At 36.7% G+C, this 18,680-nt stretch overlaps 1 protein-coding gene across 1 annotated transcript in view; it reads left to right on the top strand.

Moving 5' to 3' along the window:
• Nucleotides 1-18,680, top strand: part of AGBL3 (ATP/GTP binding protein like 3) — a 159,722-nt gene that overhangs the window by 43,173 nt on the left and 97,869 nt on the right. The window contains 3 exon segments of the mRNA XM_036760621.1: nucleotides 2,874-2,934; nucleotides 13,650-13,706; nucleotides 15,885-15,989. Coding sequence (XP_036616516.1) covers nucleotides 2,874-2,934; nucleotides 13,650-13,706; nucleotides 15,885-15,989 — 223 coding nt within the window.

The raw sequence follows: 18,680 nt of genomic DNA, 5'->3' as shown, positions 1-18,680 counted from the left end.
CAGAGCTGTTGACCAGCATTGGTAGGAGTCTCCCCAGGAGGAGTTCCTTATGCCAGTAAAATTGCAGGTCTCATCCAAGGAAAGTGTCCAGGATCATGGTTGATGATAGTCATACTGTATTATGTCTTAGTCACATCTGACTATTGTGTTCAGTTAAGGTACTACCATTTAAGAAGGAATTGATAAGTTGAAAATTATCCAAAGATTGTGATAAAGATGGTGAAAGGCCTAGAAGCCATGCTAAATGAGGATATTGGTTGAAGCAACTGGGAAGGGAAGGGATGACTTAGGGTAGGACGTGATAGCTATCTCAAGAAAGAGGGATTAGACTTGTTTTGTTTGTACTCAGAGTGCAGAATTAAGAGAAATGTTACAAAGAGGCAATTTTGACTTGACATAATAAAAACTCCTTAACATCTAGAACTATTAAGAAGCAGAATGGAATGTCTTGGGAATTAATGTCTCTCCTTAACAAATGGTCTTTAGGTAGAGGCTAGATAAATACTTTGCAGTTATCAATTCACCTTTGCCACTTCTACTTGTACTGCTGGACAGGGCTAAAGAAAGTCTCACATCCATGGTGACTGGAACTAATACAAATTTATATTACCTAATCTCAGCTGGGCCATTGATGAAGCAAGGCCATCCTTTTCATCTCCCTGGTTGATGTAACTCTCCACAATGGCTGTTCCAAACTTTTTTTTCTTTCCTAAAGATTCCAACAGAACCCACTTCTTATACTCTCTCAGCTCATGCACTTCCTTCATACTTTACCCTGCCCCCAATTGAAGTTTTCTGCCAAGGACTCCCTTTTCCCTCCTCTTCATCTCACAACGCATCTGATAAAAAGGTTACTCTTTCCCTCACCAAGATCCAATTCTTTTCTTGCACCCTTGGTCCCAGTATTATATCCTTTTCTCTCTGTTTGCTGGTTACTTCTCTGCTGCCTTAGAGACATCCCCAAGTCTCCCCCCTTCTCAAAAAAACAGCAAAAAAGCTAGATCCTACAATCCCTGCTATCACCTTATAGCTTTCTTCTCTCTCTCAAACATACTCCTAGAAAAAGCCATTAGCATTCATTCTCCCCATTTCCTCTTTTTTTCTTAACCCCTTACAAATCTGGCTAACAGCTTTATAACAACTGAAATGCTCTTTCCAAAGTTACCAATGATTTCCTAATCACCAAATCTAATGGCTTCTCGTTAATGCTCATCCTCTTTGAGTTTTCTGTTTCATTTGAGGTCACTAACCATGCCCTCCTTCTGAAAAATTGTTTTCTGGGTTTTCAAAATACTGTTCCCATCTACTTTTCCTCCTACATGTGCGGCCACTCCACAGTATCATTTACTGTTTCATTATCCACACCAAGGCTTTGTCCTGGAAGGTCTTCCTTTTTTTTTTTTTCCACACTCACTCTTGGTGATCTCATCAGCTCCTGTGGATTCTATTATCATCCCTATGCAGATGACACATCCAGCCCCAGTCTCTCTTCTGAGTTCCAGTCCTGTAGTACCACAGTCTGTTGAACATTTCAAACTAAACATGTCCAAACAGAACTCCCTTCCTAAACCCACCCATCTTCCAAACTTTGCTATTACTGTCAAGGTCACCACCATCATTCCTTTCACGTAGGATAGCAACCTCCTTCTCATCCTCAGTTTCTCCTTTTCACTAACTCCACGTATCAGTTGCCACAGCTTGTCATTTCTATCTTCGCAACACCTATCACATTCTTCATAACCTATCACATGCATCTCCTCATTTTACCTGCAAAGCCACCACCCTAATTAAGGCGCTCATCCCTTATCTCTTGGATTATTGCAGATATTGTAGCCTCCTATTTGGTCTCCCTGCCTCAAGCATCTCCCCACACCAAGACACCCTCCTCACAGCTGCCAAAATGACTATCCCAAATCACAGGCTTGATTATGTCAGCTCCCTGCTCACTAAACTCCAATGGCTCCAATTGCTTCAAGAGTTCAATTAAACTTCTCTCTTTGAAACTGAAAGCTCTTCACAACCAACCCCATCCTAACTTTTTAGTTTTTATTCCCTTTCTTACATGGTGTAATCCAGATGTGGATTACTCAATGTTCCACACTCAACACCCAATCATCCATCTCCATGCTTTACGCTAACTGTAAATCTGTCTTAACAGATAATCTTATTCATATACAGTTTGGATTAGATGAGCTCTGAAGTCATTTCCAATTCTGGGATTCTCTAAACCAAAATATACTGATTCCCAGTCTTCCTACAGGCAGTCAATACAGTCATGCTATTTATTCCCTCCTCCAAGGAGATGATGATGATGATCATATTGGCAATGTTAATAATACCCTACATTTGTATAGTGCTCTAAGTTTTCCAAGGTGTTTTCGAATACATTGTCGTATTTCATGCTTACATGAACCCTGTGAGATAAGCTAGTCAAGAACTACTCCATTTCCACAGATGAGGGAATTAACATTCTGAGTTGTTAGGTACCTTGACTATGGCCACACAGCTAGTAATTGTCCAAATCAGTACTGGAGCTCAGTCTTCTGACAATCCCTCCAGGTTTTTTCCACTCTCCTAGATAGCTCTGGTATCTGCTTTAGTGTAAATGATTTCACTTTCATTGTATTATTTTTACCATGGACATATGAAATTAATGGTTTTGTTACTCTGTTAAAAAAACAACTTAGGCATCAGTAAACAAGGAAAGCATTATTGGAGTCTTGCTGGAAATCATGCCACTTTGTAAATACCCATTTTCTACATATGTAGAACTTTATGGTCAGATTATTGCTGCCATTTCCCAGCTGATGTGGGAAAAATCTCAACAAAAAGTCTTGCCATCTAAGCAAAATGTTTTTGCTTTTTCCTAATAGTGATGAATCTGACATTTCAGAGACCAGTGAAGCTTCAACTTTTCTCAAAGGAACTTCCCAGGTATGATTGATTTGTTATTTGGTTATTCTTCTCCTCTCTTTATTTTCTGGTAGTCATCAATGCTGTCACTGTCAGATTCACTAAGTAGTTTTCATCTATATAGTAATTACCCAGCAACAATCATTGCTTCCTATCATATTATACCATAACTTTTTACTCCTATTGATAGAAATATAGAGCTCAGAAAAACCTTGAAGATCATATATTCCAACTCCCTTATTTCAAAGATCATGATAGAGAGGATTCTTGGAAGATGGAAGAGTAGGTCAGAAAATTCCAAGCTCTCAATATTTCCCCCCACAAAAGAGATGAAACAGCATCATCTCAGGGAGAATATTGAGTGGTTAAAATAAATAAGAGTAGGGGCAGAACAGGGGTCCTCCTGGGACAATCGGAGAAGATCTGAAGAAAAATCCCAGGATGAGGTTTGGTCCCTGTGAAGAGTAAACACCTCCAGGCCAGGTTCCCCTAAACAATAAGCAGCAAGCCCTGGGGTTAGCTGGGTTGAGAGGCTGCCTCAGCCCCAGCCACAAGAACTTTTACTCTGGCAGTGAGTCAGAGCTGGGGAAGACTGAGGGAACCCCAGACCCATCTGTGCCATGGAAATTTGGCCAGAGGTGAGAAGGAACGAGCATACAACTATTGACTGCAGAAGCAGTGAGGAGGTACACCAGTGGCTGTGGGCACTTATAGGAGGTCTTGGTTTCAGTTCTAGGCCGGGGTGGAGGACTGAAGGAGGATCTGAAGGCCAAAGCCACCATCCCCCATAGGATATAGAAGGGTGTTAAGATTTATGGGAGTGGAAGGATAATGGAGGAATCCTGGAGGATGGGGTAGGTTAAGTGACAAGAGGGCAAGGTAGTGGGTAGAATTAAAGTACAGGAGTCAGGAGGGATAGGAAATAAGAGATACATGCAAACATAAAAACAAAGATCAGGAGTAGAATTTGTTAGGGAAAGTATATATTTATATATGTATGTATGTGTGTGTTTGTATGTATATATCTATATATCTAAATATATATCCATGCTTATTTGAAGCCTTTGGGGGGTGGGGAAGAAGGGAGGAAAAAGAACAAAGTAAAACATGCGCAGCAGAGAACAAAAGAAAACTTAAAAGGAAGCAAAGAAAAGATGGACAGCTCTCCACACAACATGTAGTATTTATTACTTAAGCTTTCTTGAAATAGAAATTTATTGCTATATATTTTGAATCCTATGTTACATTCTGCTGTGCACATGACTTTTTTCTTTTCTTATTTTGTATTTGTTTTAATATTTAAGTTTATGTTTCTTTTTCTTTTCTTTTTGTATATTTAAGTTTTAGTATTTGTCTAAAATAAAAAAGATCAAAAAGATGATAATAATAGCTCATATTTATGAAGTACTTTATAGTTTATGAAGTACTTTCCTCACAATACTGTTCTGAAGCAGGTATTGCAAGTATTAGTATAAATTACAAGTATTTATATAGTGCATAAACTGAGGCTAAGAGAAAGGTTAGATGACACAGTCGTATTGCTAGGAACTAGCAGAACAAGGGCTCAAATTCAGTTCTAATTCCAAGTCCAGTGTTCTTTGCAATAGAGCCATGTAAAATAAAAGGCTTGTAGTAGCAGAACTAAAACTGCCCATCACGTGTGCTTCGATTTAACCTCTTTACCTTTTCCTGAGCACCAAATGATATTTTGCGCCATTGAATCAAAATTACCTCATTTGACTAAACTGTTTGCTTGAGAAATTTGTATACTTCACCCGGACAAATACATATAAATAAAGATATTTTGAGGCAGTAGGTAGTGGATATAATGATGGTCCCAGGTTCAAATCAGAAAGACCCGGGTTCAAATCCTGCCTCTGAAATTTATTAGCTGTATGAACCTAGGTGAGTCACTCAACTTCTATGACTTACTAAGTCATAAACTGGTTACACTATGTGAATGGAGAATTCTTTGTGTATTTATCTACATGTATACATACAGACCTCATTTAGTTTATAGGATACATTAAAAGTGTGTGAATTAGGTTTTTTCCTATATATACCAACTAACAGACTATGCTTATTCTGGAAGGACCAGCATGCCCAAATATGGAAAGGCTTATTGCCAGAAGTTTAGCTACCAGGTGATGAAAAATTTTTAACCACCACAACCCATGAAAGGGCCAAAGTTTAAAAATGGCTCTTAGCTCAATGTGCTTCTTGTGACCACTTCTGTAGCGTTAGTGGTGTTAGAAGAAGACAGATGGTACTAAGAACAACAGTTTGGGGATTGTCTACGGACATTAATTTAACTGTCTCTATTCTTACCATGCAATGTTTACCTAATGACCAATGAGATGAAACACTACTGGACGAACTCAACCATACCCATACTGATAAGTCTAGTATACGGATTAAACCAGTGTAGCAAAAATCTTGAAATGAACTGGGTACCCATTGATTAGGAAATGGTTAAATAGATTATGGTATAAGATTAAAATTGATAGTATGACAAATTAAAAGAAACATGGAAAGACTTGTATGAACTGATGAATGAAGTAAATAGAACCAGAAAAACAGTGCACACTGGCTGCAATAATTTAAATGAAAACTATGCTAAAAGGCAATCTAATTCATAATAATTTCAGTGACGAAAGTGACCAATCCTGCTCTCAGAGAACGGACAATGTTGGTTATAAAGTGTTATGTGTGTAATCTATTGTGATCATTTTGTTCGTCCATTTGCCTGAACTGTTTTTCTCTGTTATAAGAGAAAGTTCGAAAACCGTCAAACTTTAGTAAAACTTACTAATTAAAACAGAAGACAAATGAATTGCAATGTTTCAAGTTTATAAGCAGTATTACCTTATAAAACAGTGAAACACACAATTCAATATAAAACAAGATGACAGTGTGGTGTGAGAGCAAAGTCAGATAATTCTGAGTATCTCTAGAGAAAACAAACATTAAGAATAGAGAAACTATTTTAAAGGCACTCAAGGATCAGACTTCAAGATCTTTCAGAGAAGATTACAGAAGAATGAAAAAGATCATAAATACTACTACTACCCAAAAAATGACAGCTGAGAAGATATAAACAACTACTGCCCTATATGTCTACTATCTTATCTCTATAAAATAATTTTAAAGAATAATTTCTGGGGCAGCCAGGTGGTGCAGTGAATAGAGCACTGGCCCTGGAGTCAGGAGGACCTGAATTCAAATGCGGTCTCAAACATTTAGCTGTGACCCTGGGTGAGTTGTTTAACCCCTATTGCCCCTTTATTTAAAAAAAAAGTGGTTTCTTAAACTATTGGTATCAAAGATGTCTGTGGCAAAAACATGAAAAAAGAAGAGATGCACTTCCACAATTGATTTCTGATAGTCATATAACTGAATGAGAGACGTACAGGACATAGGATCCTACTGAGGCCTATTTGTTGATTTTTTAAAAATTCCATTTCATGGAATGCTCTTTAGGCTCTTTAATAAGAGTATTTTAAACAAAGTGTCTTCTATACCTGATGAAATTATATACAGTTCTACAATTGCTGGTATTACAGAAACAGTTGTGTTCCTTTGTTTGGAAAAGTATCAAGCAAGTAATAACTAGGGATATAAAACAAGTTATGGTCCCATGTCCGTAAATTTAGAGCTAAAAGGAACCTCAGCAGTCATTGAATTCAATTCCTCATTTTACAGATGAGGAAACTGAGATAATAGGAAAGTGAAATGACTTAGTCAAGATCTCATAGCCAATATCTGAGGCAGGATTTGAATCTAAGCTCCAAGTCTAGTGCTCTCTCCGCTACACAACACTGCCTTAGTGTCATAGAGAAAACAGTATGCTGAATTCAAATAAAAAACTATTTTCTCCACCATCCCATGAAGTCCATGGAGCTTACTGGGTAAAAAATGAAGATGAAACATGTTCCTCACCTCCTGCCATAGATAACGAAGTTAAAATGCAAAAAGACACATACATTTTCAGATATGGCTAATGTGGGAATGTGTTTTGCTGGACTATGCATGTACATATTGAGGGCTTTTTAAATTTACTCATAGGAGGAGGGACAGATTAAAAAAAGAAAAAATCAGATAACATTTTAAAAAATAGATTGAGGGATGTGACAGTGGTGTGGAAAGCTGATGAAAATATGGATACATCAACTGCCCCATAGATTGCATGAAGTCTAAGGAACATAGAGTTCTCTGACTTACCGATGTTTGAACAGGAAAAGCTCTGATTACTGGTGTGGGGTGGGGCTTTAAATACATGTGTATCCATGTATTGAAGATAAATTACTTCCAAGCACGTTTTCTAGCTCAAACTTGTCTATATCTGCATATCTACTATGAAGGCCAAAACCTTGCCAGCCTCATTCTAAACATTTTGGGGAATATCAACTTTTGACCCTGCTTCCATCAACATCAACCACTTTTGGCCCTCTCTAGCTTAATTACTTTAATAGCCATTCAGATCCAAAAGCTTGTATGCCAGTTTGTGCTCATTCTCTTCCATTACCCTTCCTATCCATTTTCAGAAAAGATGAGGATTTAAACCAATTCATATACCCTACCCAGGTACCTCTCTAGCCATACTGCACTCATCCTAGGTCCCACTGCAAGGCCAGACAGAAAATAAGTTATAGATTCCCTATCAGTAATGAGGTTAACCAAATGCTCCTTTTCATAAGCAACATTATACCAATTGCATCAAACCCTGAATTCTACAAAGCCTCCTCAGTGAAATCCATCACAATTCAAAAGACATCAGGCTTGCCATCCAAGCTAGAAAAACCTATTCTCTTGGTACATAAATGTGACTCATGAAACACCATGCTCTCAGAAAAATCAAAATTGTAGTAGACCCAAAGGGGAATAAAAGACGCATTGTGAGTGTAAGTAAACTGTGATATATCGTCAGCAACGGTAATCACAAAAAGTGGCATAGGAGATATGGTCTGGTGAAGACGTATGTGAACAGAAAAGGTAATGGGCTGGGAGGATAAAAACTAATGGATGAACAACTCACATGCTGTATTGGTACCTCAGAGGGATTAAAAAAAGAGGAAGCTCTCCTATGCTTTGGGTGGATCCTCTTTGAGGGATCTTTACAGAAAGCTGTAGATAAGAATTGTATAGGATGAAAACATATGGAGGAGGGGCAGCTAGGTGGCACAGTGAGTAGAGCATCGGCCCTGGAGTCAGGAGGACCTGAGTTCAAATCTGCCCTCAGACACTTGACATACTTACTAGCTGTGTGACTTTGGGCAAGTCACTTAACCCCAATTGCCCTGCCTTCCCTCCTTCAAAAAAAAAAAGAAAAAGAAAAAAAAACATATGGAGGAGTTGCTATTTATGTCAGCAAATGAAGTACCAGTGAAGCCATGAATTCATAAGAGTATATCGAATTTCCCTCTACATAACGTACAGGGTTTCCATTAGCCCAGGAATAGTCTATCTGTGAGTGCCTTTTTACATTTAACTATTCCTGAACCACTTAGTTTTGTCTCTACAATCCCCATCTCCAACATTGGCAAGAGAAGTCAACCACTGGCAGAGATCCTACTGTGTATTTTTCAGAATATCCTTCAATAATTCAATTCTTCAAGGTTCTATAATTTTGTCATTTGAGTGTCCTTTCTACCTTTAATTATTTAGCTTGCTCTATAATTTAAAGTAGTCTTCAAGAGTTACTGAAAAAGTCATTTGCCTGAAGTAAGCTTGGTACTCAGCTCCTCTAAATTTAGCTAGGCTGGTCCTTGATTACCAGACATAAAGGTTATCATTAAGCCCATACATGAAGCCTTTCCTGACTGATAGAACTTGCTAGAACATATACTGCAGTAGCATAGCTTTTGAAAAACCAGGGTGACCTTTATGCCACAGAGATAGCAGAGTAGCCCTTACTAATGGAAGATGGATATTCTTATAATGAAAAATCAAAAATCCAGAATTGTAGAAGTGGAAGCGATGTTAGAGTTCATCTGTTGATAGACCTGATTTCTGGAAAAAGCCAAAAGTCATTTGAAACAAAATCTTGTAAATGAGCTAGGTAACAACTGTATAATGCTTTTTTTTAAAAGTCGTAACACTACTATAAATCTGTGAGATTGTTTTGGGTAGTAGAAACATTGTCACAATCTCTCTAAACCTCATTTTTCTCAGCTGAAAAATTGGAGGTGCTAATGCTATACAATCTACAAGATTGTTGTGAGAAGAGCACTTTGCAAATCTTAAAGCTCTATAGAAATGTAAGTTACTATAATCGTAAGAGTACAGACTCTCAACAAGCTACTTTGAAGTACAAAACTAATTTTTATTAATGAGTTCTGGTATATTTGAGTAAAAAGTATTCATTACTTTATAGCTATACTTGGTCATTATTCACAGTGTACACATATATGCACAGACACACATATTCACACACTCATGTATAGACAAATATACCTACCTCCCCAAACGGATCTATATCCAGATAAGAATTCAGGCATGCATACACAAAAACACACATTGCTGATGGAGCTGAATCATATCAATATTGACAGTCTTCTATAAACAAAACCAGAAGAAAAAAAGGAAGTTGCAATTGAATTGAAGGATGGCTTACAGCCTTCTCCTGGGAGAGGTAAAGAGGGAGTTGATGGAGGAGGTTTTGTCATCATTCCAGAGGCAACAAGAATATTATTTCAGGTATATTTGGTCATCATGTTTTGAAGTAGGTTATATACTAACATGATTTCTGATATCACAGAGAAATCCTACAAAGAACTGGATAAGATCCTCCAGATCAAATCAACATATACTTGGATACTCAGTGACTTTGATGAAAAAGTAAGGATGAGGAGAAATATATAGGAAAGCATGGCACAGGATGAAGGAACGAGAGAGACCAAAGACTTGTAGATGACTCAGAATGTTCACATTTCCTTAATTATGAGCATATTCTTTAAGAAGAGAAGTGGTAAGCACTGAAACACTAAACGCCAGAAAAAACAAAGTCGCTTATATTTTAACCCATAGGAAAAGACTTGTTGATGGGGATGGTATCCCTGGGTCAGATGAGAATTAGGAGGAAAAAAACCAAGAAGAAACAATAATGAGAAAAAAATAGTATACAATCAGAAGACATACTCTGAACCTTCAATCTCTGACACCTACTGGCTATGTAACTCTGGACAAGTCATTCAATCTTTCGGTGCTCTAGGCAGATTTCTGACATGGTGAACTAAAGAGAAAGTGCTGTTCTGTGGTTATTCAATAGATTCTTCCCACCAGAGAATTCCCTATACCAATGAAATCATAAATCCAGTTCTGATATCTAACCCTGAACTATTTGAAAAATAATTAAAAGCTAAAAAGTGGGAAACAAACTATAGAAATAACACCAACATTGATTAAAATCTTATCCAAAAGTTAAATAAATGTATATTAATTGCTGCAATAAAGAGACCAAAAGAGGCCAGAAACGGCTACCTTAGTCAGCAAACATCTGGCTTACTTAACAGAAATAACTATAAAGACAACACTGGGATAGAATATAAATGTGTTTGTAAAATCTTACAAAGCTGGATCGACATTTATTGTGTCATAAAGTAGAGAGAAGCAACAGAAGGTAAAACTAATTTAAAGAAAGATTGGCAAGATATCTAAAAAGTATCTCAAGGTGGGATTTGAACTTGGGTTTCCTAACCCTAATGCCCATCTCCTTTGCTTTGCTGCCTCTGCATAAATACCCTTTGAAGAATAGATACCTAAGAAGGTCTATGGAATGGTAGGTGAGAAAATGGATAGGTGAAAGAAAGTGAGGGTTGAGTGGGAAATGTTGTTTAGGTAAGATATCTACTTAGTTGTGGATGAATAGACAAATGGATAACTTATTAGCAAGAACCATAGAATACTAGGTATCTGCAGGGATATTGATTATTCTTTTTTTGAGAAATTTCCATTGGAAATTCAGTTTTTAAATTCCAGCCACTCTACTTTTGTCCTTCTTAACACATCAAGCTTACTATCTACTTGTAAGGTTCTAGCTTAGAACTAAGGCGAAACCTAATAAAAAGAAAAGTTCAAATCAAAACAACCTTTTTCCACTTCACATCCAGCAAATTGGTAAAGACGGCAAAAGATGAGAATAGTCAGTGCTGGAGGAGGTGTGGAAAGACCCACATTAATTAATGCATTGTTGGTAGAACTTTAAATTAGTACAACTATTCCGGAAAGCAATTTGGAATTATGCGAATAAAGTGGCTAAAATGTCTATGCCCCTTGACCAGAGATACTACTGTTCAGCATATACCTCCAAAACAAAGGATCAAACTACACAAGTCTTTACAACAATACTGTGGTAGCAAAGAATTAGAAACAAAGTAGGTGCCCATCAAATTGGGGAATAGTAAAACACGTTGTGGTACATGAATGTAATAGAATATTACTGGGCATCAAGAAATGCCAAACATGATGAATACAAATGTGGAAAGACATACATAAATTAATGCAAAGTGAAGTAAGCGGAGCCAGAAAAACAGCCTACAGTGAGTATGTCGATATAAATAAAAGTAACTACTGCAAAACAATCAAAGATGAATGTTGTGAAATTGAAAAAGAACAAGATTGGTCCCAAAGAAGTGATAAGGAGACACCTCCTCCTGCTCCTTTGCAGAGGATAGGGGGTCCATGGGTATGGAACACTGCATATGACATTAGATTTGTTTCAATGTATTGATAAATTTTGCTCAATTTCTCTCCTTTCTATTTTTCTCATTTGCCTCTTCTTCCAATTTTTTTCTTTTTCTTTTTTTTAAATTAGAGGAGGATAGATACAAGGAGAAATCTAAGTGATATAAAAATAAAAGATATCAATAAAAATCTATCTGAAAAAATAATTTTGTTGAAACTGAAAACCACTCCAGTATGTGGTCCCACATTGGCAAGAAGGTCTATGACATGGTAGGTGAGAAAATGGATAGGTCCCAAATTCTACCTATATCCGTGAGGTCAGACTATTATCTTCATTTAGTCTTGAAGCAGCAAGTATTTTAACCTTTCAGCTAAAACAATGTCAAAAAATTAAGGCATGCTAACCATGCTTATGAATGTAGACAATTATAGATGAACTTGCACTCTTTGGAAACATCCAATCTGCCAATTTCAAGACTGATTTTATTCTAGAACCTTGGCAGTCAACCCAATCATGGACACAACTGAGTAGCCCATATATCAATGCTGTGCTGAGATTTGGGTATAGTATTCATTGAAACATGCAATCATAATCTGGTGTTTTAAATTAATATTCATTTATTTTAAATCTTATCTTTCTTACCTAGATAGAAACTAAGGGGAAAATGTAAGAACAAAAACAGAAAGAAATTTTAGTAGATTGTTCCAGAAAAATTCTAGAGATGAACAAAAGATAAATCTAATAATTTTAAAAATCATTAGTTAAAGTTATTACATGGTTAAGAGGGAGAAGGGAACTATTAATGATGGAAGAAGAAGATGACAAAGAAGGAGACAAAGAAGGAGAAGAAAGACAGGAGAAGAAGGTGAAGAGAGGATAGTTGAAGCATTTGTTAATGCCTAAAAGAGAACAAAAGGAAGCTCAGAATGAAATACAGACAAGTAAGACATCTTGGAAATTAACATGTTGAATTTGTCATCAGATTTTTAAAAAGCAAGCTGTACACTAGAGGCTTATGGTTAAACAAATAATACTTTCTGATTTAAATTTTATGTGGAAATGGTGTTTGGGTTTTTAAAAATATTTTAAGAGTAATTATACAAAATGTCAAGTTGACTCCTTTTATATACCAATTTTTCTCCAGAGAATGATTAAGAATTGATTCCCATTAATTTTTATTGTGACTGGGAAACTGGTCAACACTGGGATCCCTAACTACCCTCTACTTATGCAAATTTGACTTTAACCCTCAATCTGGTACATACTCTTTATTCGTAAACCATATAGTAGCCATAAATCAAATTGAAAAATATTTAATTGCAACAGAATAGTAAGATATGTCATATCATAAAACAAATGGTCAATAGTATTATCTCAGCCCCCTCCTCTACTTCTCATACACAAATACATACACACACATGCGTATATATATATATGTACACACACACACACACACACACACATACATATATTTGTGTACATACACAGAGAAACTCCTTTAGACTCACGTGTTGTTAGCAAAGTAACTTAGGCTTGGGCACATTTATATGGCCAGCAGTGCTTCATAAATAGATTTATTTTAATTTACTAGAAAAATTAATTGAACTAGAAAACTCCACTCCCCAACTATTCTGGTTCTAAGTTGTAAGATTGAAGAACATAAGAAGAAGGATGCAGATTCATGAACATAGTTTAGTGAAGTAAAATATCAGAAGCAGGAAATCCAGTCAATCAATAAACATTAAGTGCCAGCTGTGTGCCAGGCACTGTGCTAAGTGCTGGGGACACAAGGGAGGCTTATGATATTTGAGGAATACCCAATAAATTTACCTGAATGAGAAGATAAGTATGATAATCAGTGTGCTCTATATGATATGACTAAGATGCCACCCAGCTTTATAGTGTTAATGTTACCTAAGTTTGAAATGTCTATTATTTTACTTATGAAAGAAAATTAGTCCTTTCTTTGGTTTAATTTTTCATTGACTAGATCAAGCTGTATTTATGTATACACATATGTTTGTATTCATTCATTTATTTATTTTTGTACTAGAATAAAGCAAGAGAATCACAAGTTATTCCTTCAAACCAGGAATCAGAAAGGAAAAACGTGAGTGTCTTTTAATATTATAGAATTCCTCTTCCATCTAGAAATGAGCTAACGTCTATACTCAGTGTACTTTGTACTTGGTGGGAAAGAAGAGACTTAACTTTTTCAATTAGGTGTTGAATTTTGTTAAATGTAATACAAAATATTTTGTCTGGAAATCTAAACAGATTACTTCTATTTTACACTGAATTTATTTAAATCCATAGCGTCTAGAGGATGGAAGTAATGTTTGTTAATTGGGAGAGACCTAATCAGTGAGTATTTATGAAAATAGGTTTTGTCTTCCTGTTAAGTGCTCAAAAACTGCTGCCTCTTTCTTTGCCCCTAATCCCAAGTCTACCCCACCATACAGTTATCATCATTCAGCCTTTTCACTAACCCCTGTTCCTGTTCCTGCCTCACCTCAAGTCTGTGGAGGGCTCATACTCACAGATGCTTCTAGGCACTGGTCAATAGAGGACTTAGAAGCTGAATCTCACCAGCTAAGGACAGAACTGTGCTTAGAAACACAGAGAGAGTATTTAATTGGAATTATCAATCACATGGATTGTAAATGATGCTCTAATCTCAAAAGTAAACATGCAAACCCAGTATGAATTCAGAACTCCCAAGTACATAGACTATCATGGGAAATTCCTAGCTCAGTACAAACAGATAAATCTAATCAAGAATGCCTCCTGTAGAATGAAAGTAGAATTCTTAATGATCCAAAAAGGGGAGAAGGCACACAATTATTCCTGAAAGGAGGATGAAATTACCAATCAATACCTGTTCTAGGTAGAGTGTAAAGCTTGACTCACAAGACCCAGATTCAAAATGCGACTCTGACATTCACTAGCTGTTTAGGAATCCCTGCAACTCACTCAGCCTCTAGGTACCTCAAACAACTCTTTAATCCTTAATCTACTAAATCTTAGATTGGTTGCACTCTGCTTTGGTAGAGGGAGTTGCCAGCCCTTCGACTATCTGTCCTAGATGCAGCAGGGTCTGCCATATAGTATCCTAAGAAGGATAGAAAAGCCAAGAAGTGTGTCTTTGATCAGCAGGATAGTAAGGTGGAAAGATTATTAAACTGGAACTCACGGGGACTGAGTTCAAATCCTGACTCTGCTATTTACTACTTGTATGCCTCTGGACAAGCTCCAGTTTCCTCCTCTGTAAAAAGTTGGGGTTAGACTAGAAGATATTTAAAGTTCCTTCAAGATCTAGATCTATGATAAAGAAGGAGAGAGAGAAAAGAAAGATGGAAACCAAGTCTCTGCTCCCCATTTCAGCTAGAAGGAAGGAAGAACGCACAGAGCCAAAAGTTTCTGCTCTATCTCCTCTCCTACTTCTTTTCCCTCCCTCTTTCCCCTACCCTTCCACTGCCTCAGTCCACTTCTTCTCACCCGGTCCCCTCTTGCTCCCCTCCCCTCTTGCCTTCCCTACTTATTTTCTCCCTTCCTTTTCTTTTCCCTTTCTTCCTTCCCTTCTCATCTGTCTCCTTCTCCTCCTCCCTTCCATTTCCAGCCCCTTTTCTGTTTCCTGGCTTTTTCTCCCTCCTCCCTTTTCTTTCTCCTCTCTTTACCATCCTCATCTTCCCCTTCTTTTTCTTCTGAAGTGTTCTTTTCCTTTTCCTTTTTCCTTAGCTGGGCATCATACAGTAATCTATCAATCTAAGGGCTAAGGACATAAAGAAAAAGTAAAATCCCTGTCACAGGAATCATACATTCCAATAGAGGAAACAAATATGTAAGTCAGAACATGCAAGATAAGTATAGAATAGATGGAAGTATCAAAATATACATACATCTATAGACATAAAGTTTTCTATACTCTGTTCTTTATTTTTAAAATGGTCAAATAGAGTATTTTATGTTTTTTTGTCTCTTGGAAAATGCTCACTAAAAATTAATTTTTATTTATGTGGACATCATTTGAGCCTTAAAAGCTTTTAATAGAAAGAGAACTTTCCATTCTTTGCCTTGAAAACTAACTCCCACATCCTTTCTTTGAATCAGCATGATTTTTCCTTTATGTGATCTCAATTCAAGAAACATTTATTAAGCATTTATTTTTGAAAGCCTGTTTCCTTGATTGATTATTCATTTACTCTTGCCTATTTCCCACTCAAATTTGTTGTTCTTTCAATCTTGTGTCGTTGTTAATTCTTATAAATAAATATCCATTATTCCTCAGGCAAAAAACCACAGAATGAAAATTTTGGAGCTCACTGGGAAGCAGATGACTATATTTTCTCCATTTGGAGAAGGACCATTTTTCAAGAAACTACAAAATCAAAAGGTTCAAATACCATATGTCATTAATCTAAGCTTGACTGTGTTCCATCTTAGCAGAAAATATTTAAGATACACCATTTACTATCCATTCCTAGTGCAAGCAAAGTATTTTAAATCTTATTTTAGTTATGATATATCCCCAACAAGAAGAAAAGTCTCCAGAATTTCCTTTTCCATGATTATTGGTAGTCCAGAAAACATAACTTATTGGGAGAAATTACCTGTACTATTTGGCTATATATCTAGCCGCAAAGTAGTTATGTCACTGGGCAAAGACTTTAATAAGTGGGGAGTCTTTTAATATGCAAGAAGTTTAAAAAACAAAGTTGGAATAGAAGAGGAAAAGTGATACATGGATGAGCAGAGACAGGAAAGGCAAGCACGATCCACAGGGTTGGAGTGAATAGGCAAAAGGGGAGTGCATGGAGAAGGGCAACCATGGCACCATTCCTAAACTCAGGAATCCCAGGAGAAGCCTGATGACTCTGTACCTAAGTGGAAAAACTTAGCAGATCCTAGCTGACAACCAAGAGGTTATTGCAGAACTCTTTATGAGGCAACAGCACTGAAACCTAAACCTTTACCACTAGGTCATATAATCTGAAGCTGCTATGTGTTTTTTCTATCATAATGAGGAAATCAATGAAAATTGGGTTGGGAGATAATCCCACTAGATCCTATAAGGAGTTGCATATGTATGTATGAGGCAGGGGAATATATAGAGAACAATTCTCTTGCTATTTATTTGGGTTTATGCTTTAAGTGTGTTTGCTATTGATTTGTGATGCTTGCATGGTCTGTAAATAGTGGTGTTCTGGTGAGGGCTCAGGACATGATTTACAAAATAAATTTTCCTAACTAGCCCACACTAAATCTTGAAAAAGTATCCAGGGTCTCCTAAGCCAAGAACTCTGAATTTTTTGGAAGGACAGTTCTATTTATCTGAGATCTTTATGGATCAAATAAGTCTATTTATGGTCTTCTGGAACAAGGAAAGACTACCTGCTCCGGCATTGCAAGGATGCATTAAAGATTTTCCATTTTGTCTCACAATGATTTCAAATCCTAGTTTAATTTCCAATTTAATTTAATTTCAAAGTTAAACTCAAAGTTGCTGACAATAGTAACCTCACTATCCTACAGTGGCTAATTTGTTCTTACTAATAGCTTCTATGCTGGTGGCTACACTGAAAATTTTTCTTTTTTCCCTCTGGGCTATTAGAGGATTTTTTTCCCCTCAGTGTAAGAATTCTTACCAGGCCAGACATATTGGTTCAAGTTACCATTATTCCTTTGGGTATCAGTGTCATTGTCTTTTCCTGATTATTGATGAGATAATATTTTATATTTTACTGAAGTAACTTTAATGCAGTCCAACTCTATTGAAGCGTACAGTTTAATTGTGTGCACTAAGAGACATTGTTAAACTGTACATGTCATACTTTTATACTGGATAAATAGTCACCAAGGCTGTTCAGTTATTGGAGAACTAGTACATAGTGATAAGACTTGACCCTTCTTGAGTACTGTTGGTTTTGAGGGCATACATTTTGACTCCAATGATGACAATATTGAAAGATCCTTACAACACTCTGTGACACTTTAGGGAAATGTCAGGTATATAGGAAGGAAGATACAGTTGTAGTTATATTATTTCAGTTGTCTGAAACTGTAGGGTATTCCAAAATTACAAAAGAGACAACTTGTAAAGGATGCAAAGGTTAATTGAAAATATTAACACACCCCTCTACTGATCAGAAACTAATGAACAAATTTAAAGACTTCATGCTGAGGGAAGGGTGAATTGAAAACAGTTTAAAAGGCCTGATGGGACCTATTACCCATACCTTCCTCAGTAGACAATGACCCAATGTCAAAAGCTAGTTATGGAGAGTGGGGGTGGGAGGGACAACAGACTTTCAGACAACTAATATTGTTACAAAGGACTCAACAGAGGAAGCTGTCATATTTAAGGGAGCATGGCTTCCCATTAGGAAAGGAGTCCTTCAGTCCTAAGATATCCCATCACTATAATATAGGCATTGCAGAGAAATATTGTTAAAAAATCCTAAAGAAGAATTAAGAAGCCTCTTGATACAGATGAAAGAGGAGAGTGTAAAAAGCTGGCTCAAAGCTTAACGTAAAAAAAATCCTAATATCTTGGCTACTGGTCCCATCACTTCCTAGCAACAGGAGAAGAAATGAAAACAGTGTCAGATTTTATATTCTTGGGCTCAAAGAAGACGCTCCTTGGAAAGAAAGTTATGGTAAACCTAGACAGCATACTAAAAAGCAGAGATAGCACCTTGACAATAGAGATCCATATAGATCTACTAGTGGTTTTGCTGGGTCAAATGGTATGCATAGTTTTATAGCCCTTTGTGTTCCAAATTGCTCTCCAGGATTGGCTGGATCAATTCACAACACCAACAGTGCATTAGTATCCCAATTTTTCCACATTCCTTCCATTTGTCATTTCCCTTTTCTGTCATGTTAGCCAATATGATAGGAGTGAAGTGATACCTCAGAGTTGTTTTCAGTTTGCATTTATCTAATCAATAGGGAACATTTTTATATAACTAGAGAAAGCTTTGATTTCTTCTTCTGAAAACTGCCTGTTCATATCCTTTGACAATTTGGGGAATGACTTGTATTCTTATAAATTTGATTCTCTAAATATTTGAGAAATGAGGCC

Source organism: Trichosurus vulpecula, chromosome 5 (assembly GCF_011100635.1).
Source record: "Trichosurus vulpecula isolate mTriVul1 chromosome 5, mTriVul1.pri, whole genome shotgun sequence".
Lineage (NCBI taxonomy): Eukaryota > Metazoa > Chordata > Mammalia > Diprotodontia > Phalangeridae > Trichosurus > Trichosurus vulpecula.
The sequence above is the reverse complement of the archived record's forward strand: the minus strand, read 5'-3'. Positions and strand labels throughout refer to the sequence as shown.